Source organism: Phocoena phocoena, chromosome 17, assembly GCF_963924675.1.
Source record: "Phocoena phocoena chromosome 17, mPhoPho1.1, whole genome shotgun sequence".
Lineage (NCBI taxonomy): Eukaryota > Metazoa > Chordata > Mammalia > Artiodactyla > Phocoenidae > Phocoena > Phocoena phocoena.
This window is the reverse complement of record NC_089235.1, coordinates 63,600,864-63,625,115: the sequence shown is the minus strand read 5'-3', so window position 1 is coordinate 63,625,115 and position 24,252 is coordinate 63,600,864. Positions and strand designations below refer to the sequence as shown.

General features: G+C 38.1%; 1 protein-coding gene across 1 annotated transcript in view; it reads left to right on the top strand.

Annotated features, from left to right (window-relative positions):
* HAS2 (hyaluronan synthase 2) overlaps positions 1–19,388 on the top strand; it is a 28,186-nt gene extending 8,798 nt beyond the window's left edge. The window contains exons 2-4 of the mRNA XM_065895030.1: positions 4,307–4,933; positions 15,713–15,814; positions 17,745–19,388. Of these exons, the coding sequence (XP_065751102.1) occupies positions 4,307–4,933; positions 15,713–15,814; positions 17,745–18,674 (1,659 nt within the window). The 3' untranslated portion in view covers positions 18,675–19,388. The remainder of the gene's footprint in view (positions 1–4,306; positions 4,934–15,712; positions 15,815–17,744) is intronic.
* Positions 19,389–24,252: the final 4,864 nt, after the last annotated feature.

Genomic DNA, 24,252 nt, shown 5'->3' with positions numbered 1-24,252 from the left:
ATAACCCAGGCAATGTTCTATGTCCTTGGGGCACATTAGTGGAAAAAAATATATAAAATCTGTTGATTTTGTGGAGTTTACATTAAGGTGCACCAAGCTATTCTTTAACACTTGGTTTGGCCTAGAATTCTGTGAAGGCTAGTCCTTGGTGAATAATTGGTATCAAGTCCAAGAGCAACTTAAAAATCAATTAATAGACTAAAGTCTAATCCTGGGCAAAAAAAAATCCAAGTATTATATTTTCACTCTTTATGGGAGGTAGATTTCTAAGTCTTCTCTCAGCAAATGATCTAGGGTGAAACTAACCATATTTTCCAATTTAGCAATAAACCATATGTCTGAGAAGGAGGGTTTGCTTATGAAACAGAGTATTTGAATTGGGGATTGTCTTAGAAAGTCTCACACATATGGTGCCCATATCTCTGAAATTATAAAGAAACATCCTGTGCGTCAGCCCCTGAGATCAATCTATTCCCTCAATGCAGCTGGCTCTTTAACCCTTTGGCCTGTACTGAGATGCTACATGTGTCGTGCTAGGCAACAACGCGATACCTTGCAGAAATAGAAAGGTTCTATGGCTGCAGTTTACTAGCAATTTTTCCCAGGCTGAAAAAGGACATTCTGTAGACTCCTATGATGTAAGAGGGTGTTCCCACTTCAGCAGTGGCCAGCGAACTATGCGAACACTCTCTGTGTCCACACGTGCTGATAAAAGCAAGGAAAATGTGAATAATGGAAAAGAATGGCAGGCGGTTCTTTTGCTGGCTGTGCTGATTTGAAACACAAGCAGAACGCACTTTTAAGCTTCTCCCAGGCAGAGAGTTTTAGTCGCCTTGAAATTTTTCACTCTTGGGAGAATGACTCATGTCTTGGAAAAGACAAGTTCCTAGTCTGGTGCTCCCAGCACCTTTAGGCATTAGTTAATGTACACTTTGGGAGTTTTCAGCATCCGATCAGAAGTTTTAATTAACAAGGGATGCTGTGCTCTCTTGCCTTTCACTGAAAACTCAGCATTTCACCATTGCCCGGCAGCTTGAACTTTCCATTTGTGTCGTGATTACCTTTATCAGGGTACTTGTTGCATTCTATGAAATCCTATATACGTGCTAAAAGTGGAACGCACATTTGGTTTTTGTTTTGCTTTGTTTTTTTAGCTTCCATGTTAGCTGATACTTTGTATTGTGTTTCTGATTTTTTAAAAAGAGTTTCACAAACACTTTGATTTTGCTCCTCACTGTAGCCCTGTGAAGGGCTGTTGACAAGTACCATCATCTCCATTTCACAAAGAAAAATAACGTCCACGAGCTCAAACCCTGGTCTCCAGCCTGCTCTGCATTACTTAGATTGTAATGAGTTTGGGAAACTAAACCCAAAATGAGTAATGGGCACACAAACAAACACAAACTCAAAAATTATTTCTTGTTAACATAAGAGTCCAAGGCAGGTATTCCTGATTGGTGGCATTGGTGGCTGGCTTCCTTCCATGTGGCAGTTCAAGGACCAAGCTCCCTCTATCTTTGGGCTCTGCAATCCCTTAGGACCTGTTGATATGTACATCAAGACTGTGGAGGGAAAAGAGATATTGCAGGAGGCCCATTCTCCTCCTTAAAAGCCCTATTGGACGTGGCACATCTCAGATTAACAAAGGCTGGGATGCCATGGCCACATCAAGCAGTCTGCTCAGAAGGAGTGGAAACACAGTTGGTGAGCAGTCACAGTAAGCTACCCTAAAGTGTAATGCATACCCACTCAGGACCACCTCAGTGATGACCACAGGGGCTAGAATGTGAATGGTGGCACTTGGAGCTGAGGGATGTGATGGCCACACAGCTAGTAAACCAAGATGTTAATAGGTTTTATGTCAACATTCAATATTTTTTTTTTTGCGGTACGCGGGCCTCTCACTGTTGTGGCCTCTCCCGTTGCGGAGCACAGGCTCCGGACGCGCAGGCTCAGCGGCCATGTCTCATGGGCCCAGCCGCTCCACGGCATGTGGGATCTTCCCGGACCGGGGCACGAACCCGCATCCCCCGCATCGGCAGGCGGACTCTCAACCACTGCGCCACCAGGAAAGTCCTCAACATTCAATTTTAAGTCTTAATGTGGAATAGGGAAATATAAATAGCATATCCAATAAGAGATTTTGCAGAGGTAATTGCTTAGCCCAAAGTAACTTTGAAAATAAATTTACTTAGCTTTCAAAAACTAGTTGAATTAAGGGAAAAGATTAAATTGGAGTTACCTGCAAATTTAGAGATGTCTTTCGTTATGCTCATGAGGTGACTTTTGGAATGCACCTGGTTGAGGCTGGTTGCCAGTAGAGCCAAACATGTGATTAGAGGGTTGGAACTTCCATTTCCCTGCCCAGACCATTGAGGAGGGAAGACAGGCTGGAGATTGAGTTCAGTTGCCAATGGTCAATGATATAATCAATCATGCCTATATAATGGAGTCTGTAAAAACCCCAAAGGAGAGGGTTCAGAGAGCTTATGGATCGATGAACATGTGGAGATTTGGGGAGAGTGGGGCCTGGAACTCCATGCCCTTTCCCCATACCTTGCCCTGTGCATCTGGCTGTTCCTGAGTTACATCCTTTTATAATAAACCAGTAATCTAATGAGTAAACAGGTTTCCTGGTTCTGTGAGTTCCTTCTAGCAAATTAATTGAACACGGGAGGGGGTCTTGTGAACCTCTGATTTTTACCCAGTTTATCGTAATTACAGGTAACAACCTGGGCTTGCAACTGGCATCTGAAGTGTGGGTGTTTGTGGGGGGCAGTCTTGTAGGACGGACCTCTTAGCCTGTGGAATCTGACTCTGTCAGGCATATGATATCAACGTTGATTTAATTGTCAGGCATCCAGCAGGTGTCCACAGAATTGTTTGTGACGTGTAGGAAACCCCCTCTCCTCCACATGTTGGAACTGGGTCTAGGAAACCAAAAAGAAACAAATTTTAAAGGTCTACCAAGCACCTCTTCTATGCTCATAATTGGAGATGCTTTGAGAAATACGAAATATATGATCCTTCTGTACTCTAGTTCAAAATATTTCAGGAGATTCACAAAGGCTAGGGAGGTGTACAAAATCGTATATCATTAAGAACTGGGACGTGTTTTTAGGTCTAATGTGTTAACGCTCTTAAGGCAAAAGAAAATTTACCTGTTGAAATGAAGCATGATGCTATTTCTTCTCTAATTGTATGATTTATTTCTGCAAACATTTATTGTGTTCCTACCATATTCCAGTAAAGTTCCTGATTACCAGGTTCGAACCAGCTGGTATTAATGGTGGATGAGGGAGACAGCCATTTGAACAAAGGAATGTAATACAGAATTTCAGGGGCTTTGATAAATGTCTGTGTAGGATATCTATGCATAAAGAAATTTTAATGGCAACAGAGACTTGGGAAATAATTGAGTCTAAATGCCCTCATTTAACAGATTTTTAAAGACTAAGGCCCAGAGAGGAAAAGCAACTGGCTCGAAGTCACACAGCTAGTTGATGGAAGACCTAGAAGGATAGAATCCACGTATCCTCATGTTCAACCTTGGCTAGCTGCATGGGAAAGGTGTGAGCTGAGGGATTTCCACTGGAGATGAGATAAAACTACACATGAGAGGGACTTCCCTGGTGGCGCAGTGGTTAAGAATCCGCCTGCCAATGCAGGGGACACAGCTTCGAGCCCTGGTCCGGGATGATCCCACATGCCGAAGAGCAGCTAAGCACATGCGCCACGACTACCGAGCCGGCGCTCTAGAGCCCGCGAGCCACAACTAGAGAAAGCCCGTACGCAGCAACGAAGACCCGACACAGCCCAAAATAAATAAATAAAATAAATAAATGTATTAAAAAAAAAAACTACACATAAGAAATTTAGCAAAACCTGTAGATTTTTCACTGGTCAGTATTGGGGTGAGGGAACACGATGGCACAAGAAGAAAGAGTGCCTGGCTCACTAAAATATTTAGATTTTATGCTTAGCTATGACCACATACATAGAGTGCGTCCTTAGACAAATGATCTAACGTCCTAAAAATAATGCATATGTGCATTACGGTTTTCAATGGCACGCTGCTCATCTGATGTTTGAAAGAGTTCTCTGAAGTATGCAGAGAGGGCATCCTTATCCCTGTTCTATGGATGAGCAAACTGAGATGTAGAAAGTCATACAACTAATTAAGTGAGAAACTCAAGGTTAGAACACCTGGAATGCTTCTAGTCCAATGCTCTCCCTGAGATACCATGTATACAAAAAGTATGGGACAAGAGTGGCTAACCAAGTATATCATGTGATTATTTTACAGATGCATTGTGAGAGGTTTCTATGTATCCTGAGAATAATTGGAACCACACTTTTTGGAGTTTCTCTACTCCTTGGAATCACAGCTGCTTATATTGTTGGCTACCAATTTATCCAAACAGATAATTACTATTTCTCTTTTGGACTATATGGTGCCTTTTTAGCATCACACCTCATCATCCAAAGCCTGTTTGCCTTTTTGGAGCACCGAAAAATGAAAAAATCTCTAGAAACCCCCATTAAGTTGAACAAAACTGTTGCTCTTTGCATTGCTGCGTATCAAGAAGATCCAGACTACTTACGGAAATGTTTGCAATCTGTGAAAAGGCTAACCTACCCTGGAATTAAAGTTGTCATGGTCATAGATGGAAACTCAGAAGATGACCTTTACATGATGGACATCTTCAGCGAAGTCATGGGCAGGGATAAATCAGCCACTTATATCTGGAAAAACAACTTTCACGTGAAAGGTCCTGGTGAGACGGATGAGTCACATAAAGAAAGCTCACAACATGTCACCCAGTTGGTCTTGTCCAACAAGAGTATTTGCATCATGCAAAAATGGGGTGGAAAAAGAGAAGTCATGTACACGGCTTTCAGAGCACTGGGACGAAGTGTGGATTATGTACAGGTAGGTTTCCGCATCTGCCAGGACAAACACATTTAAATAAAGCATCTTTTGTATCTCTCCAGTCATATGCTATAGTCCATCCTTGTCCCTTCTGGACACAGTGCTTCTTTCAGTTCATCTGAAAACAGCATGACTGTTGAAAGCACATTCTGAAAGAGAGAGAAAAAAAATCTTGTAAAACGGTTAAAATTATCTATGAAAATGCTTAGCTTGTGCAGTGTTATTGGTTGGAAATCAAGATTATTTTGAACATGAGACCCTTCCTTCCTTCTTTTCCCCTCCCTTACCTTCTCTGCCCCCTTGGTTCTGCCAAATCAATTCCAACCCCATTTTCCACACTCTTAAAATCTCCAGCGTTGTAAGAAAATAGTGTTTGCTCCAGCAGAAGGAGCTTGAGAAAATCTGCAGGGCCAAGGGAAAGCTATAAAATATTTTTCACAGAGACTAGGCAAAATGGGGGCGATAAAAACAATTTTGATTTAAAAGTGTAGGGATTCAAAACTGAAACACATAGAAAAAGAAAAAGGGAAAAGGAAAACAAACACAAAAAAACAACCTTCCCAGAACAAAATCTAAGTCATGTTTATTTCACTCCCCAAACAGCATTACCTCACTCCATGCAACTTGACCTTTGAAAGCATTTGTGATGGTGTTTGCTTGCATGAAAATTAGACAGGCTGTGTCTCTCATTAGTTCCCTGACTGCTAATTCTACGGTTTCTCCTCTTCTAGTTCTCACTGAAAGTTTCTTCTTTAGAACATTAATAGGGTGCATGTGAGTTTTCTAGTTGTACTTTTGTGCAGATATTTTAGTTAGATTTTATTCATGATGATATTGAGAAAGGAGAACTATCTCTGGCTTCAAATATCCATCCGGACACTTTTCCTCTTTTCTTAAATGTGAAATCCTTGTTTTTGGAAGACCCATCATATGTTTTAGGGGATTTATCAAGGCAAAGTGATGCCCAGTGTGTCTCTCTGTGTAATGGGATGGCAGTGGCCACTGGCTTCAATGTCAATTGACTGAGGTTCTAATTAACAATTTGTAGCTGGTTGACCTTGAGCAAGACCACCTCCCAAACCTCAGTTACCTGATTAGAAGGAACCAATCTCACAAGGGATTTGAGAAAATTATTTCAAATTCTGTATCCAAAGGGGCTTAGCGAAAGTTGTTGATAATGGCATTGTTAATATTATTAAAGCGTTTGCTGTTAAAGTATTATTTCTTATATGATTATCTAGTCCTTACTTGAAAACGATACTACATGTCAATTGCTAATTAACATGTTGTTAATTTAGCTAATATCTGAAGAATTTTGAGGTATTTCTTCAGTTCATACCATCTGCATAAAAGGGAGTTGATTAGAGTTTCAACCCCAAGTGTCTCCTAATTTCTAGAACTTTCACAAATAAGGCTGTTTTAGCTAAACCAAGACATTTTTACATATTTACCTATTGCAACTTCAGGCCCAGATGGGAGGATGAAATGAAACTTTTAAATAAGGAATGGCTAGGGAACTTACAGAGGATTTGAAAAATGAAGCTCTGGGCCTAAAATGAGAAAACATCTGTTTTGATGTTTTGCCTTTAATTCTAGTTAAAACAATTTACATTTGTCCTTTCTAATCATGACATTATTGTGAGATTTTTCTTCTTTGTTTTTTAACCTGCTTCTCCCAAAGCCCCTTCTCCCAACATCTTGTTTGGAATTTTGTTTTTATCCTTGACGACTTGACTTGTGCCTGTCCAGGAAAAACTAATACAAAATATAAAATTTTAGAGTAGGCTTTTTGCTAGTGCCCTCATCAGGCTTGAGAACTTTCCTTCCTTCAGGCTGAAGCCTCCAGATAGACTGACCCTAGCAGCAGCTGTTAACTGGGCCCCAAATCCGCTTGAGACTTCCAGTCCATTCAGAGCACTCAAACAGGGGTAAAAAAACCTTTTGGCATTCTGAAACTAGTAAATACTATCCTGCCATGCCTCATCTATGCCCTGTAAAAATAGAAATTGCATAAAGTTCAATCCAATATAGTACTCTCATCCTTCCTTCTGACTGACCCAGGGTCCAAGAGTTACAGAGCAGAAGCCACAGAAAGACAAAGAGGGAGGGGTTTGAGGATGTTGGCTCCTGAATATTACAAGTGATTGAATGTGGAGTTCAAGTTGGTTAGGGATGGAAGGAAGCAAAATTCAGGTGCTAATACCCAAGAGAGAATGGGGGCTAGGGGAAGAAATTGACCATCTGCTCATACTTGCTAACCTGGCTAGAGAACACTGTTTAACTGTGCAGAGAGATGGCCAAAATGATTGGTTTCCAGTTGCAGCTGGATCCTCAGCACTAGTCAGCACTCTTTTCGCTTGATCTTGAATAGATGTCTTGCTTATTCCTCTCGCGTCTGTTATTTCAGATCTTCATCACTCTCCTAGGGCCTTACCCAAACTCCTCCCTGCTTAACTACAAACAGATGATCTTGGCTTCTACAGAAGAGAACAGCAAAAGTACAGGCTGTGAAGGCCATCAAGATCTGACTCTCTTCTGCTTACAGTTTCAAGGGTACCACACCTCACCTCCTATCTCAAGGTTAACCTTTCTACCTGCACTCCTGAGCCTTCTGGGTTGGTTCCCTCTGGTCTCTTTCAGAGCAAGCCTTTCTCCATCACCACCTCTTATATCTCTCCTCTCTCATCTCTAGTCTTCTATAGTAATTACTCTTTCAGCCTTGTAGCCTCTCAAATAATAAATGCTGACATAGAACATGGAGGGAAGCTTTAGTTTAAGACGAAGCCAGCATGGTAGGAAATTCATCTATGATGCTAGTGGCTGCTTCCAGAGGTAGAGAAGATAGAAAAGCAGAAGAAGAAAACTAAAGTGAGAAAATCAAATACAGCGAATGAGAAATAAGGAGGTGAATGAGGAAGATTTTCTTTATTTTGAATCAAAGTATTTTCTGGAGAAACTTTTTCAAAGATGTAGAAAAGTGCAATGAGCAAAATTAAAATAATCTGCAGCAGAGAGGGGAAAGATAAATTAGGAATTTGGGATTAACGGGTACACACTACTATCTATAAAATAGATAATAAAGAGCTACTGTATAGTGTAGGGAACTATATTCAATATCTTGTAATAATCTATAATGGAAAAGAACCTGAAAAAGAATAGATATGTATGTATGTATAACTGAATCACTTTGCTGTACACATGAAACATAGTAAATCAACTATACTTCAATTAAAAAAAATCATCTGAAGCGAATACATGACCCATATATAGATTATCAAATTTAATACTTTCCAGCATGTACTCTTCTATTTTTCCTTATTTTAAAAACAATTTTAAGATTATATCATGTTTACTTTTCTGTATTTTTTACTTAACAATATCAGAAGACTTTTAAAGTGTCTTTTGATATCTAGATTAGATAATTGCTTTATTCATATCTCTTTTCACTGAACATTAATATTTCCACATAAGTGGCCACCAGTCTATATAACAAAGGAAAAAAACAGTATCATCTGGTGTGTGTATTAAGAATTTCCCAGGTAAAATTTATACAATAAGTATGAACATTTTCTAAAAGGGAAGATTATAGGAAGCAATTTTATTACTAATTTAATCTGGCAGTACCATAGCTATCCAAGATTCTTTGAGCAGAAGGAAACTAAGACTAAATCATTCATAAGAGTAGAGTTGACCCTTATTATTCATGGATTCTGTATTTCCAAGTTAACCTACTGACTAAAATGTATTTATTACCCGAAAATCAGTAGCTGCAGTGCTTTTGGGATCATTTGCAGACATGTGCAGAATGGCAAAAAAAAAGTGAGTCATCTGCTGTGCATGTTCCCAGCTGAGGTCACACAAGATTATGCTTTGCCTTTTTGTTTTACCTTTTATACTGTAAACAAGTAGCTTCTTTAGTCTGTTTAATATCATGTTTTTCACATTTTTGTGCTTTTGGTTGCTGATGTAGCTGTTTAACATGGTCCCCAAGTGTAGTGTTGAAATGTTGTCTAGTGGTAGTAACACAAGAAGGCTATAATTGCCTCATGGAGAAAATAGGTTTGTTAGATGAACTTTGTTCAGGCATGAGCTACAATGCTGCTGGACATGAGTTCAATGTTAATGAATCAACAATACATGTTAAATAAGGTGACACAAATAAACAAGTAAGCACAAATACAACAAGGTTAGGTATTGATCACTAGACAAAAATGCCGTGACCAGAGACTTTGAGGAACCTAACTCTATATGTCCGCTAGAAGCAATTTTTTAGTATTTGCTAACTCACTGTTCATGGAAGCTTTGTAGAACATAACTACCGTGCATAATGAGGATTGACTGCGTATAACATTTGATTGGTTCCTATTTTCTGAAAATTTCTGAAGGGTCATGTTGAGAATGTTAATGTGACTTTGTATGCTTCATCTTAGAGGATGAAATTGAGCACATTGAAATAAGAATGGAGAAATCTGAATTCTTGATTTAACTGTTTACTTGCTACGGGCCTCAACTGGTAGAAGAGATGATTTCTGAGATCACTTTTAGCTAAAGACTCTAACTTAGGACTGTCTTAATTTCTTTCTAGCAACATATCTATGCTTTTCAAGATTGGGGTCAAACAAACAAAAACAACAAACAGCAACAACACAAAAGGGAGTATAGCATTAGAATTTTCTTTTCATTTTTAATCTACACTTTCCCTCAAAGTTGGGTTCTTGAATGTAAACCCTGATTTAAGGCAACCATTACGTGATTTCCAACCATTTGGAATAAGGGTGTTTCCTGGCTTAAGCCTAGAGGTGACAACATTTGGTTTCTCATTTTTCCAGCTGGCTTGTCACCTTTGCTTTACACCTATAACTATTACTTGCGTATACGCCTTCCTGAAAAAGAAAAGAGAAAAACCAAATGACTCCTTAATGCCTTAAAAAGATTCTAGGTTGCGTGAAGGCAAATGTCACTTTATAACAATTTGGGTAACACATTCTAACAAGAAAGGTATATATCTTCCCAATTCCTTTTAAAAAGAGCAACAAATAAGGGCCAAATTGTTGAGGTTTTTATGATTTAGAGGCTTTTTATTGGCTAGATTTGAGGTCTTATACCATAAACAAAATTACTATGAGAGAATCATCTTCCCTATTCCCCATCCCTCTCCCCCAAAAAAGTTTCTGTATTTTTCTTTGAGGGCATTTATTTTTTCCTGGAATGGTTTCACTGATTAATTTCAAAAGGTCTTTTTAGTCCTAAAATTCTTATATTTTATGATTTTGTTTTTGCCATTCACAGTCTGCCATAAACTGCTCTCTAATCTTTTTCCCTAGTAGACAGCCCAATCTAAGGATTTTTATATTGCCTGCTCAATAATCCAGCTTGTTTAATTTAAATTTGTTGGGCATTGGACAAGGCATTAGTTTTTGCTCTCTGAGCGAGTCATGGTTTATTTGCAGTACAGATAAGAAGGACCCCTTCCCTCATTGGACTAGTGTTCTTAGTTGGTGCCTCTGGTTTTGATGATCACTTCTTAGTAGATATGTCTTCCTTTTAATGAGCATTTACTATGAGCTAGCCCTTATAACTGCTATACATACATTATCTAGTTAATTCTCCATTACAGCAAACTTATGAGGTGGATGTGCTTATCCATATTTTTCACCTGAGAGATGGAGACTTAGAAAGGTGAGGTAAGGAGTTTAAGGTTACAAAGCTAGTCCAAGGGAATATAACTGGTCAGTTGTGGATTGGGACTCAGATCTGTCTGATTCCAAGGTTTTGCATAGTGCTTTCTTTTCCTTTCAGTAGTGTGTTTACTCTGGCATTGTACTGTTATGAGTTCTGGGGGCTAGCACCATCTTGTGTTTGCCAGTAAATAACTATTGGTGAATTTTAAAATTCTGGCTGACTTCTTTTCACTAGGGGGAATGTCCTGGGGGAAAGAGGGGGTAGGGGGTACTTTCCATTTACTATGTGGTTAAGCTTTGGAAGGGAAACTGGGCAGTGAGATCATGACCAATAGTAAACTTCAAACATGGTTGAAATAAATCATCTCCCTGGGTTCAGGTTAAGATGAAGGGTCAAGATTAAGAAAGGATTGAGGTTTACAAGCAGGCAAAGGGTGAAAGCAGTAGCAACAGAATGAGTCTTGATTTATCTTCAGCCTGTTTCCTCATCGAAGGCAGCCAGAATAGTTAAGCCTTCCTCTTGCTGTGTAGCTCTCAGAGCCCTTTGAAGTGGTGCGGGGCAGGCAGAGGTGGAGAATCCACCAGTCAGTCTGAAAGGAAATATGTTTAAAAAAAGGTGAAACATGGATACTCAGCATTTTAGACTTGGGTCTTAGAAGTTGAAAAACATATGGTAGAATAACTAACAATATTTCTACAGGATATTTAAATTGTTGTGAGGTAGATTAACTTTAAGATCAGTGAGATAAATTGGAATGGACTTACAGTCTAACAGCTTATTTAACACATTTATAGCAATTTATATATCTAACTGCTGTAGGTGTTTTGGATACATTGGAACTTGTTCATTGTGATAAGATATTCTTTTTTTTTTTTTTTTTTTTTGGCGGTACGTGGGCCTCTCACTGTTGTGGCCTCTCCCGTTGCGGAGCACAGGCTCCGGACGTGCAGGCTCAGCGGCCATGGCTCACGGGCCCGGCCGCTCCGCGGCATGTGGGATCTTCCTGGACCGGGGCACGAGCCTGTGTCCCTTGCATCGGCAGGCGGACTCTCAACCACTGCGCCACCAGGGAAGCCCAAAATATTCTTGATATGTAATCCATTCTCATGTTCCTTTTGGTGATTCTCTTTACTGAGTCATCTGTTCATGGTAATAAGTGGGTTTACTTAGCAAGAATAAACAATTAAAGATTATTACCCTATACTAATGGCATATATGACTTTTCTGTGAACCTTTGTAATTTACCAAGTACTTTTACATACAGTGTGTCACTCTGGTATCATGATGATGGTACAGTTTGTTCAAGGTCATAAAAGTAGTAAGCCTCTTGATTTGTTATAATAGTCAAATCTTGGCCTATTATAAGAATAGGAGAGAGAGGCAATCGTAAAAACCTCTAGTAGAGTTAAGTGGGGACTTAGAACATACTTTATCTCAACTTGTTCTTTTAGTTTGTTCGTTGTTTTTTTATGAAAGAGACCCACCCCCGGCTCCCCAACCAATTCTTTTAGGCTCAGGGTTGGCAAACTTGCTTGTAAAAGGCCTGATAGAAACCATTAAGCTTTGCGGGCTATATGGTCTGTGTTGCAGCTATTCAACTTTGCTGTTTTAGTGTGAAAGCAGCCATAGATAATATGAAACTGAATGTGCATGACTGGGTTCCAATAAAACTTTATTTATGGCCACTGAAATTTGAATTTCATATAATTTCCATGTGTCACAAAAAATTCTTTTTCAATTTTTTTTCAGCTATTTAAAAAGGTAAAAGCTATTTAAAACCCCCAGGCCATATAGAAATTGGTGGGAAGGCAGACTCGTCCGTAGACCTTAGTTCGCCAACTCCTGTTTTAGATACGGAGAACACGGCGGCACTGTCTCTTGGCTAGAACAGTGAAGGAGGGGGAGCCATGGTCTTAAGCAATTTAGCTGATGATTCTGTGGTTAAGACTGAGGTGGCTGGTTCCTCCCAATAACGTCTTCTTGTCTTGACATTTTCCACTCATTTTAGTCAAAATTTGGTGACTTTGCCTCATTTCCATATCTCCTAGTGAGAAATCTTATGACTGGCGATCATGTAGTTTAAACAAATTACAGTGATACATTCAGCGTGGACAGAAAGACATTTTGATTTGTTCTCCAGTTGTTTGCTGGGTGCAAATCAGTCCTGTGGTTTTTCCCAGTGTGAGGTTAAGCTCCTTGTGAACTGGTGTATTTCTCCCACAGTTTCTAGCCCAGAGCTAAACAGCCAACCTTCGTGAAATCACACATTTCTCATTAATTGTGAGGAGACAGCTAGAAATCCTGTTTCTACTAGACTGATTTTAAGAAGGGCTAGAGTTATACCCTTTACACACAAACAAATTAATACTGTTATATCCATGAATATACATGCTTTCACAGACTGTCATCGATGGTGGTTTTCTAGTTGGCATTCTATCACCAAAGAACATCCAGAAATTGAACTTCTTTAGAAAACTCTTTGATCTCACTATAACAAACCCCTCCCAGGAGATTTCTGAGAGCTTTCCCTTCTGACAGTTAAACTCACCATGTGAACAATCTCTCTCAGAGAACTTCTGGCACTTTGCTGTTGGAAACTGGGAGGGGCAGGGCCAATTTAAATATGCAGAACCTCAGAAGTTTGGTTCAAGTTTAGTCATTTCACAGAGGCGGTTCCCTTGGCTTGCTTATCTTACAAGCAGGCGGAGTTACTTGAACATTAATTCTAGGTTGCCCCCTTCCTGTTGTTTTTAGTCTTATTTTAGCTTTCTGGTTTTACCTTTCCCAGCTTGAGTCAATAGAGGTGGGTGTGACCATAAACTCTGGATGCTGAGAGGTTGAAAGGTGGGTTTGAAATTATGCCTTCACTTTCTACTACCCTAGTTACTGGCCGTATACAAAACAGTGACAGACAAGGCACGAGAGAGGCAAAATATCGCTATTGGAGGAATTTGCTTAGGTTTCTGAGGCTTGGGACCCTTGAGTATAAACTGAAGTATTAGAAAAATCCTATTTTTTTAATGGAATACTAATGCCTAGCTGCTGTCTATTTTTTTCCTCTAAAATAAGTAAGACCATGCAGACCAAAATAGAATGCCCCCCCCAAAAAAATGGGGCAGTAGGTTATTTAGAAAATGCCTGTTTCTAAATAGGTAAAGTAATATACAAAATTCAGAAATTAACTTTAAAATTGTTATAATTAGTTGAGTCCAGAGAGGTGATGATTTCACTTTTTATAATTGGATACCCTATATACTCCTTAAGTCATGTTACAATAAGGCATTTAAATTGCTCTTTTCACCAACATTCTTTATTAATGTATATTAATGTTTTTCAGAAAAAAACTATTAATAAAATTAAGATAGGCACTCTTTTTTAAATGTTGAGACTTCTTAGCTATGTATGTGAGGGACTCCTCCGACATATAAAATCCCCTTTAACTCAGAGTTCATACTTCTAAATACTATTTTCATTCAAAACTGGTATTCCAAATCCATACTACTTTTATGAAGCAGCTCTGAGAACTGCACAAATACTTGCTTTTTATATAAATAAAGAGACTAAATCTTGATTAAATTCATAAATGTAGCCAGACTACATAGAAAAACAGTGGAATTGCAGATAACACTCCCGTCTCTGCCAATCATATCATTTATTGCTTAGATGGTGATGTGAAACTGGTCCATTACATGTCAATTTTCATCACTTTATGTCTACTTGGGCCTGGCTGCATTTTCCAGAAAAGGATACTATTTTATTAATATCAACCAGGAATAGAGAGGTGACAGCTCTTTTCCTACTTTTGATTTTCTTTGATCATGTGGAAGGAGCTCCATCCACAGGTGTAACGTACCTAATATCTCCCTAAGAGAAGTGACTTAATCTGATTGGTGAGTACGGGAGGAGTAAGGGGTAGCCTAGCTCCTTCTTGCCCCTTTCTTCTAGAAGTGAGCTGCCATGAAGGAGCAGGCATCTGCCATACCTTTCGAAGGGGCATTAACTGTCTTCAGGAGGAAACTAGTCCCATTTCGATGCTATTTGGAATTGGTACATCAGTCTAATTCTGGGGAACATAGTTACAAAGTCTGCTGCTCCATTGATATAAGCCCTATTCTCCATACCAGCTTTACGAGTATACATGTAATATTTTGGTTTCTCCTCTCCTTTATTTTTCTGTTTCATTCAATAAGTTCATAAATCAGCTTGGGAAGAAAAGTACTATTTATAACCCTGTACCTTTGGCCTCCAGTAGAAATTTCTGGGAGCGGCTAATGGGTATAGACAAATCCTAATAATTTTCTTAAAGTTGTAGTTGGTTTGGTTTCAAAATTGTTTTTTTGTCCTGTATAAAGTTTGTTTTTAAGAATAATAATTAGCACTTCTAGAAAAGCTTAAGATAATTTAACATCTACTTCTGTATATAAAGAGCTAGACGAATACTTAATACTCTAAAATAAAAAGGTGGTCTGACCATCAGGCTAGCTTCCTTTCTAATGGAATGTCATCTGCTAAGCCCAGGTCAAATGGACCTCTTGCTTCAGAATTAATTATACAACCAGCCTTAGTAGAACTGCTTTCCTGTCTTAATCACCATATTAAAATAGAGAAAAATAATCACTGTTAAACACGCCTTTTTTTCAATACTGTCATAGGAGTTTCCTATCATCATTCAGACCTGAGGGATAAGATATCTAAAAGCCTTATTGAAGGCAATTTTTTTAAAAAAAGAGATATCTATGGTGACCAACCCAAGATGTTTTCCACGTCCTGGAAATCTAGGATGTTACCTGGGACATGAGACTTTCATTGCCAAAATTGTGTACATCCATGGCAAACCAGGCAAACCTGGTCACCCTACATGACATGCCTAGGTCATCACTTTAGCTGTTCTATCCAGCCATGTCATTAGCTTAAATATTGAGTTTGCAGGTTCTTTGTATTGGCCATCATGTAGCAAACGCTCATCCCTGTGTTACTCGCTTATTGAGGCCTTGTGACAATAGGCTGAAGGCATAATATATATGCCCACTTTTGACTACACGGAGTACACTCATCATCTTCTCTTCTTTAACTTATTTCTCACTTTCTTCTTTGCAGGTTTGTGATTCAGACACCATGCTTGACCCTGCCTCATCTGTGGAGATGGTAAAAGTTTTAGAAGAAGATCCCATGGTTGGAGGTGTCGGGGGAGATGTCCAGGTACATGAGTTCACTTTTTGCATGAGTCACTTTTAGTAGTATCCTCACTCACTGATTCTTTGAACATACATTTATTATACACCCAAATCTGTGCCCGGTATTGTTTCTGGTGCCAGAGACATACTAGAATGTGCCTTGGACCCACTTTATACCTCTTCTGCTGTCTAAATTGAAGTAACTTATGATTTCTTTGCTTAATCCTGGGTTATGACACAAGTATGTAGTGGCTGATAAGTTATATAAAATATAATGTAAATGTGTGATAATTTCTGCCATATCTTCTTGAGCCACAACTTAATGTTCTGGTAAAATGATGTTGGAATTCATTTAGTACAAGGGTTAAAAAATGGAGGTATGGCAGGAGATGGAGTCTATGTCATATAACTATGTATTTAAAAGCTGAACAGTGTATGGTTGGTCAAAAATCCAAATTGGAATACAAAGGAAAAAATAGAGAAACAGCAACTCAAATTTACACTAGAGAGAAAGTCAAGGGAACAATTAAGTGAGTTTTCCAATTATTATTTATTTCCCATTCTTTGCTATCAATAGAGAAACAATAAGTGAAACAAATATTAATGAAGGTGATTTGAAATTTATGGAATGGGAAAACAAATATGTGAAAATATATGTAGATTAAAATGAGCCCTTTGCAAAAGTGCACTAGATTTTAGCAAAAGATGTGAGAAGCACATGGAATTTTGACTTTAAATGTAGGTATTGTGTTGCTGTATAACCCATATTTATATGCATGGTAATAGTGAAGGCAAAGAAAGTACACTAGATGGACAAAGAAATACCCTGGTGATAAAAAGGAAGCATGTAAAACCCAGATGAAAACTGAACAAAATTGAGACAGAGGAGAGAATTAAGAAATATTGCCCCCCAAAACTAATAATTTTAATAGCCTTTGTGTAAAGCATTATTTCAGGATTCCAGATTTGGGGTGAAGCCAGAGCAAACCCTTTTATCACTGGCATTGCTAAAACTGGGGAGGAAGGAGAATAATAGAGTTGGATGAGTTGAAAAGAGAAGAGCATAGGACTTAAAAACTTTCAAATATTAGATAGTAAGAAAGTGGGAGAATAATTTTTTTTAAAAGATTTTTTGATGTGGACCATTTTTTTAAAGTCTCTTTTGAATTTGCTGCAATATTGCTTCTGTTTTATGTCTTTGGTTTTTTGGCCATGAGGCGTGTGGGTGGGATCCCAGCTCCCCGACCAGGGATGGACACCCCCCCCACCCGCATTGGAAGGCGAAATCTTTAACCACTGGACTGCCAGTGGGAGAATAATTTAAGGGCTGAGAACCAAAGCCTAAAAAAATCTCAATCTTATAACATAACAAGAAAAAGAAAAAAAACACATAACAAAAGAGAACAGAGCGTGATGGAGTAGAAAAAAATTATTGTCAAGAAGTCCCAACACGTACACCCGACTTATCAAATTAATATAGTATATAAAATCAAAGAAAATAATGTAAAATTGTGTTAAAAAAAGGAAAGAGGCTAAATAGAAGGATAAAAAAAACAAACATGGGCTTCCCTGATGGCGCAGTTGTTAAGAATCCGCCTGCCAATGCAGGAGACATGGGTTCGATCCCTGGTCCGGGAAGGTCCCACATGCCATGGAGCAACTAAGCCCGTGTGCCACAACTACTGAGCCTGTGCCCTAGACCCTTCGAACCACAGCTACTGAAGCCTGCGTGCCTAGAGCCCTTGCTCCGCAACAACAGAAGCCACCGCAATGAGAACCCACGCACAGCAACTAAGACCCAACGCAGCCATAAATAACTAAATAAATTTATTAAAAAACAACAACAAAAACAAACATTACTCTAGGTAGTAACCTCACAATGGTGCAGATTTTGCTGGAATTTTTAGCTGGGGCTTACCTTTATTTAATTATTTTTACTTTTATTTTTCTTGCAGATTTTAAACAAGTATGATTCCTGGATCTCTTTCCTCAGCAGTGTGAGATACTGGATGGCTTTTAACATAGAAAGGGCCTGTCAGTCTTATTTTGGATGTGTCCAGTGCATTAGTGGACCTCTGGGAATGTACAGAAACTCCTTATTGCATGAATTTGTGGAAGACTGGTACAATCAAGAATTTATGGGCAGCCAATGTAGTTTTGGAGATGACAGGCATCTAACGAACCGAGTGCTGAGTCTGGGCTATGCAACAAAATACACAGCTCGATCCAAGTGCCTTACTGAAACACCTATAGAATATCTCAGATGGTTAAACCAGCAGACCCGTTGGAGCAAGTCCTACTTCCGAGAGTGGCTGTACAATGCCATGTGGTTTCATAAACATCACTTGTGGATGACCTATGAAGCAGTCATCACTGGGTTCTTCCCTTTCTTTCTCATTGCCACAGTAATCCAGCTTTTCTACAGGGGTAAAATTTGGAACATCCTCCTCTTCTTGTTAACTGTCCAGTTAGTGGGTCTCATAAAATCATCTTTTGCCAGCTGCCTTAGAGGAAATATCGTCATGGTCTTCATGTCCCTCTACTCAGTGTTATACATGTCAAGTTTACTTCCCGCCAAGATGTTTGCAATTGCAACGATAAACAAAGCTGGGTGGGGCACATCTGGAAGGAAAACCATTGTTGTTAATTTCATAGGACTCATTCCAGTATCAGTTTGGTTTACAATCCTCCTGGGTGGTGTGATTTTCACCATTTATAAGGAATCTAAAAAGCCATTCTCAGAATCCAAACAGACAGTTTTAATTGTTGGAACGTTGCTGTATGCATGCTATTGGGTCATGCTTTTGACACTGTATGTGGTTCTCATCAATAAATGTGGCAGGCGGAAGAAGGGACAACAGTATGACATGGTGCTTGATGTATGATCTTACGTTTGATGTTTGCAGTTACAGATGCAGACACACACAAAACCTTACTTCCTCTAGGGACTGTCTGGTTGTGGCGTCAGATAATGCCACCAAAGGAGACATATCACTGCTGCTGGGACTTGAACAAAGACATTTGTATGGGTTTATTTTAATTCTGCCAAAGTAAAATGACACATCAAGAAGAACTCAGATTTAACCTGATATTTCTATGAAAATGGGAAGAATTCTTTGTTTATGCACTTTTTCCTTATTGTACATCTGCCTAAGTGTTTTGCCCTATATACCTCACTAGTCATGCTTTATGTGGGTTATCATGTAAGAAAAGGATTTTGGAAACTCAAGGAAAAGTTCTTTCAACATATACAACCTAACTTATGTACTGTGTTGATAGCTAATTTTTTTTTAGAAAGGTTTTTCTGTTTAACTCTACCAAATGAAATGCCAAAGGAAATTTACAGGCCGTTGGCTGTGCTGTATTTTTATATAATTGTACTGTGTTTTAAAATTTTGTATGCCAATTTTAAAACAAATTTTGCATATTTTATATTTTACTTCTCTGCCAAAATACACCTGTTCTTCCTTTTTTTTTTTTAATAAAATAGGTTCTGAAAAAATTCATACTTAAAAAATTTTTACCCAAAATGTGAAGCTTGGTTGACTGATGATGTTCATGATAGAAAGAATAAAATGTTTCTCTCTCTCTCTCTACCTTTAAAATTGAATAGTTTATTTCTGTGAAAAAGTATTTAAAGTCTCAATATTTTAACTTTTTTTCATTTCTTTTAGAAAAGGCCAATATACCTGTCACACTTCGGGAGTAGAAATTCATACTTGTGTGTACAAAAAAGAAGTCATTGAAAATCAAGGCCAAAGGGGTAGAAAAGTGCAATTTTTTCATAAGATTGAAAAAAAAAGGGAATGCCAGTTCTCAAAAGAAAATACTAGGCATCCAGCAGTGGACAAAATCTGGGTATCAAAGATTGTTTTTGGAGATTCTCACAGTATTTTCCCAGGCTAAGGAAAAAGGAAAGTGGGAAAAATTGACAGTATAATTTGGACAAATACACTGCAGTTCATCATTTTGTTCTGTGACCTGTATTCACTGGATCCTGTCTATATGTTGAACATACTTTATCTACCTTTTTTTTCCCAGATTGTCAGTTCACTTTACATGTTAGTATGAGGTTTATACGGGTGAGTGGGATAAATTATAATAAGGATAAAGCATATAGATTCAAAATTGGCCAAATCAAGCTCCATGTGTACTCTTTAACTTTCTAGGGAAGATTTTTTCTGAATTATACAGATAATTGCTTCATCTCTTCTGTTCTTGACCTAAATAAATGTGTTTACATAGTAGACATGATATCAAGGTTTAATAGTTGTATCAAGAATTGGCACATAAAAAAAATTGATGGACCCTCGGCCTGGTTAATTTAGCTACTCCGGGGCCTCAGTTATCCAGTTTGACTTTTGACATGACCCATCTTGCCTTGTAGCTGGTGCTGTGTAGACCTGTGTTAAAAACAATTGAACACATGAAGAGTTGCAGGAAAAAAGTATTGTGATGAAGCAGAAATGTGAAGTGTTCAACCATGTGCTTCCTGCCTTTCTGCTTCCTTTTTATGTAGACTTCTATATTTCATCCATCCTGTCTAAGAAAAAACCTACACATTCTACCTTCAGAGCACAAAAAAGTATATAACATTCTACAACTTAGACTCTCACTGATTGGGGAGCTTGTGGAAAACAAACAGACCATGCCATTAAATGAAACTAAAACTTGAGTTTGCCTTTTTAACTATTTATGTTCTAAGTTAAGCTTTGATAACATTCAAATGTCAAATTCTCTCATTCTTATAAAAGATTGAATTAATTGCCTGTATTTATTTTAGCAATTATTCAATGTATTTCCAGTATAGGATGTATAGTATAATTGAATTTTTTTGTAAATAAAATATTTTTGATAAGATTATTGCCTTTTTTTCTAAGGGAAGGGGGAATTCAAACAAAACGAAACAAAATGTTTTATTTTGATTGTAAGGGTATGGATTTAAGAATGGGGTATACAGAAAAATAAACATTGTTGGTCAAAGATAATGGAAGTTTTTTAATGTTACTAATCAGGAGGTAGAAATCTCCAAAGTTGGTATAGTTGGAAATCTGGAAAAATGAGAGAGAGAGAGAGAGAGAGAGAGAGAGAGAGAGTCCCAATTAACACAACCCTTGTCTTTCGTTAATCTTCTCTTTCTTCTCCTTCCCTGAAAACAGCCCAAATTTAGGCTAAAATTGCTTTACTATAGTAATCTGTCATAGTGGGAAAAAAATCACCAATTTTTCAGAGACGTCATAGGCAAGTTTGTTATAGCATTATTTACAAATAATAACAAAAACTTAAAATAAGATTTAATGATGAGGGAAATAAATAAATGAATTATGGCATTTCCAAACAATGGAATATTATTACCCATTAAACATAATGTTCTCAGAATATGAAGTTGTTGGAGAAATGTTACATTAAAAATATATAACCATTTTGTACAGTTAACATCCCAATTTTGTAAAAACAAAAATGTTTAAACGTGGTTATCTCAACTCTTGGGAATATGACCGATTTATATTCTGTATACATTTTTGTATTTTCCAAGTACCGTAATCATGTATTGCTTTTATAATCAGAAAAGGACAATAAATATTGCTTTCTTTAAAAAGTGGGTTGGGGCATCTAATAGCATTTCCTGGTTTGAGGAGCTTTAGTGGTAATTAATTCATTTTACTACTTATCCCTCAAATTCATCTTATTTCCCAATCCTTTTTATTGTTCGGTTCCTAAGAATCCTTTATTACCTCGGTACAGTTACATTAAGAACAGAACACTATAGCCATTGACCATTATTGCCACTCTAGACACCAAAATAGTGATGGTTCTAGTCCCAGTAATTTACTGATAAAAGTCACTTGGTGCTATATTAGAGGTTGTCAACCTTTTAAGGTAAAGAGCCAGATAGTATACAATGCAGGCTTTCCTGGCCATATGGTCTGTCATGCGACTACTTAACTCTGCATCCATAGGCAATATGTATACAAATTTGTGTGGCTGTATTCCAATAACATTATTTAATGGACACTAAAATTGAATCTTGTATAATTTCCACGTGTTAGAAAATATTTTTCTTTTGGTACTTTTCAATCATTTAAAAAATTTTAAACTATTCTTAGTTCACTAGCATTACCAAAATAGGTGGTGAGCCAGATCTGGACTGCAGGCCACAGTTTAACCACTCTGGTCTTTAGGAATCTGTTGACTTCTTTGTACCATTGAATTCTCACACCGACACCTAATTTTTGAGCATGTGTCATGTGTCAGGTACTGCCAGAAACACATTTTATGGGTCAACTATTTTATCAATAGTTCTCACTGATAAAATTAAATGAGAGGCGTAAAATCATAAAGCTAGTGAATTGTGGTGGTGGAATTTAAGTCCAGGCATTCTGATGACTGACCCTTTAAACTAGCGCTATTCAAACGTCTTCCTCTTTCAAAATCATCAGCATAACCTGGGAATTTGTTAGAAGTGTAACTTCGTGACCCCACCCCAGACCCATTGAATCAAAATTTCAAGCTAGGCCCTGGAATCTGTCTTTAGGAAGATCCCCAAAACTTACTCATATTCAAGTTTGAGAAGTGTTGCTTTAATCTAGTATTTTATATTGTTTCCCTTAGACTGAGTATAATTTCTATGATAACTCAATTCAAAAATTTGTATTTTCCTATTGAACTTTTCTACTTTTATTATCATATATGTATGTTGGTAGATATCTTGTTTTAATTAAGTTTACTGAACACCTGTCATAATCAAGAGGTGTACATTTTCTCTATACCCCAAAAGCTTATAACTGTGCAAGAGTGATATAATTATATGAGCTTTTGACACAAAAGGAAATAATAGGAGTGTAAATAGTGGTATAAAAAAAGAAGGAATGAAATGTACAATTAGTTCTGTAAAGGTAGGCTTCGAGATAGCATGGTATTGAGGTGATTCTTAAAGATGTGCAAAGTTGGGTGGGAACTAGGGACTTTTAGATGAAAAGAATCATATGGGAATTAATATGGACAATAGAGGTGTGATTCTGATATGTGATTTTAAAACAGAATTGACAAGTTTAATTAATAGGCTGTGTATTATGTAAGAGTTGAGATTTAACTACAGAAAGTAAATTTCAGGATGGGTCATGGAAGACAATAATCCAACTGGGAGGAACACTAGAATGTGATGTTTAAATTTGAAAGATCGTAGTGCATGCAGATATTTTTGAATAGGGTGCTACCATTGTTGTAAACTGAACTACTTTATGGTGTTTTGGATTTGAATATCCCACACAAACATTATGGTTATAACATGATTTCGTTCAAGTGTGCTTATAATAAACTGGTATTGTTCTTCCAGTCACTTCCTTGGCTACTCTCATCATATTTCCTCCAAATCTGCCTCTCGTTTCACATCCTCAGTTAATAGCATCACAACCTTCCAGTTGCCCAAATACTATCTTTGCCTTCTTTTATACCCCCTGTAACCAGCAGGTCACTACGACCATTTGATTCCACCTCTGCCTTGTCCCTCAAATTCATCTCTCACATTGGTTAAGATGTTCTGTATTTCTTACCTGAACTGTTAAAAACACTTCCTAAATCCTTCGTTTTCCCCCACTTCAGTTTCATCCAATGGATTCTCTACATTTCTGTGAAAATTATCCTTCTAAGGTCTAACTCTGAATACAAAGGTTTAACTTAATCTCAGTGTCAACAAGATAAAAGCATTAAATGTTTAATAAAGACTCGGGGACTTTCCTGGTGGCGCAGTGGTTAGGAGTCCGCCTGGCAATGCAGGGGACACAGGTTCGAGCCCTGGTCTGGGAAGATCCCACATGCCACAGAGCAACTAAGCCCCTGCACCACAACTACTGGGCCTGTGCTCTAGAGCCCGCTAACCACAAGTACTGAGCCCGTGTGCCACAACTACTGAGCCTGTGCTCTAGAGCCCACGAGCCACAACTACTGAGCCCACGTGCCACAACTACTGGAGCCTGCGTGTCTAGAGCCTGTGCTCCACAACAAGAGAAGCCACCACAGTGAGAAGCCTGAGCATCTCAATGATGAGTAGCCCCTGCTCTCCACAACTAGAGAAAGCCCATGTGCAGCAATGAAGACCCAATGCAGCCAAAAAAAAAAAAAAAAAGATTCAGGGTTGATGATTATCTACTTATATCCTCTCTTGCAAGCCTTCATCTTCCTATTTTTGCTGTCTAACTAAACTAGATTTTTTGCTCCCTCTTGCACACACTTTGTCCTTTATCTTTGTTTGCATTTTACTCTCAACCTGAAATGGCTTTTTCCCTCCCCATATCTATTTGTCAAAATTCTTCTATATTCTTCATTCAAGGCATAATTTTACTACCATCTTCTTCCCCAAATGCCTCAACTTAAAGGGATTTCTTGCTCCCCCTTACTCTCATATTTCATTTTATCTCTGTCATGCAGTCCAGGCTTTTTCTTCTGCCTTGTGTTATGAATATC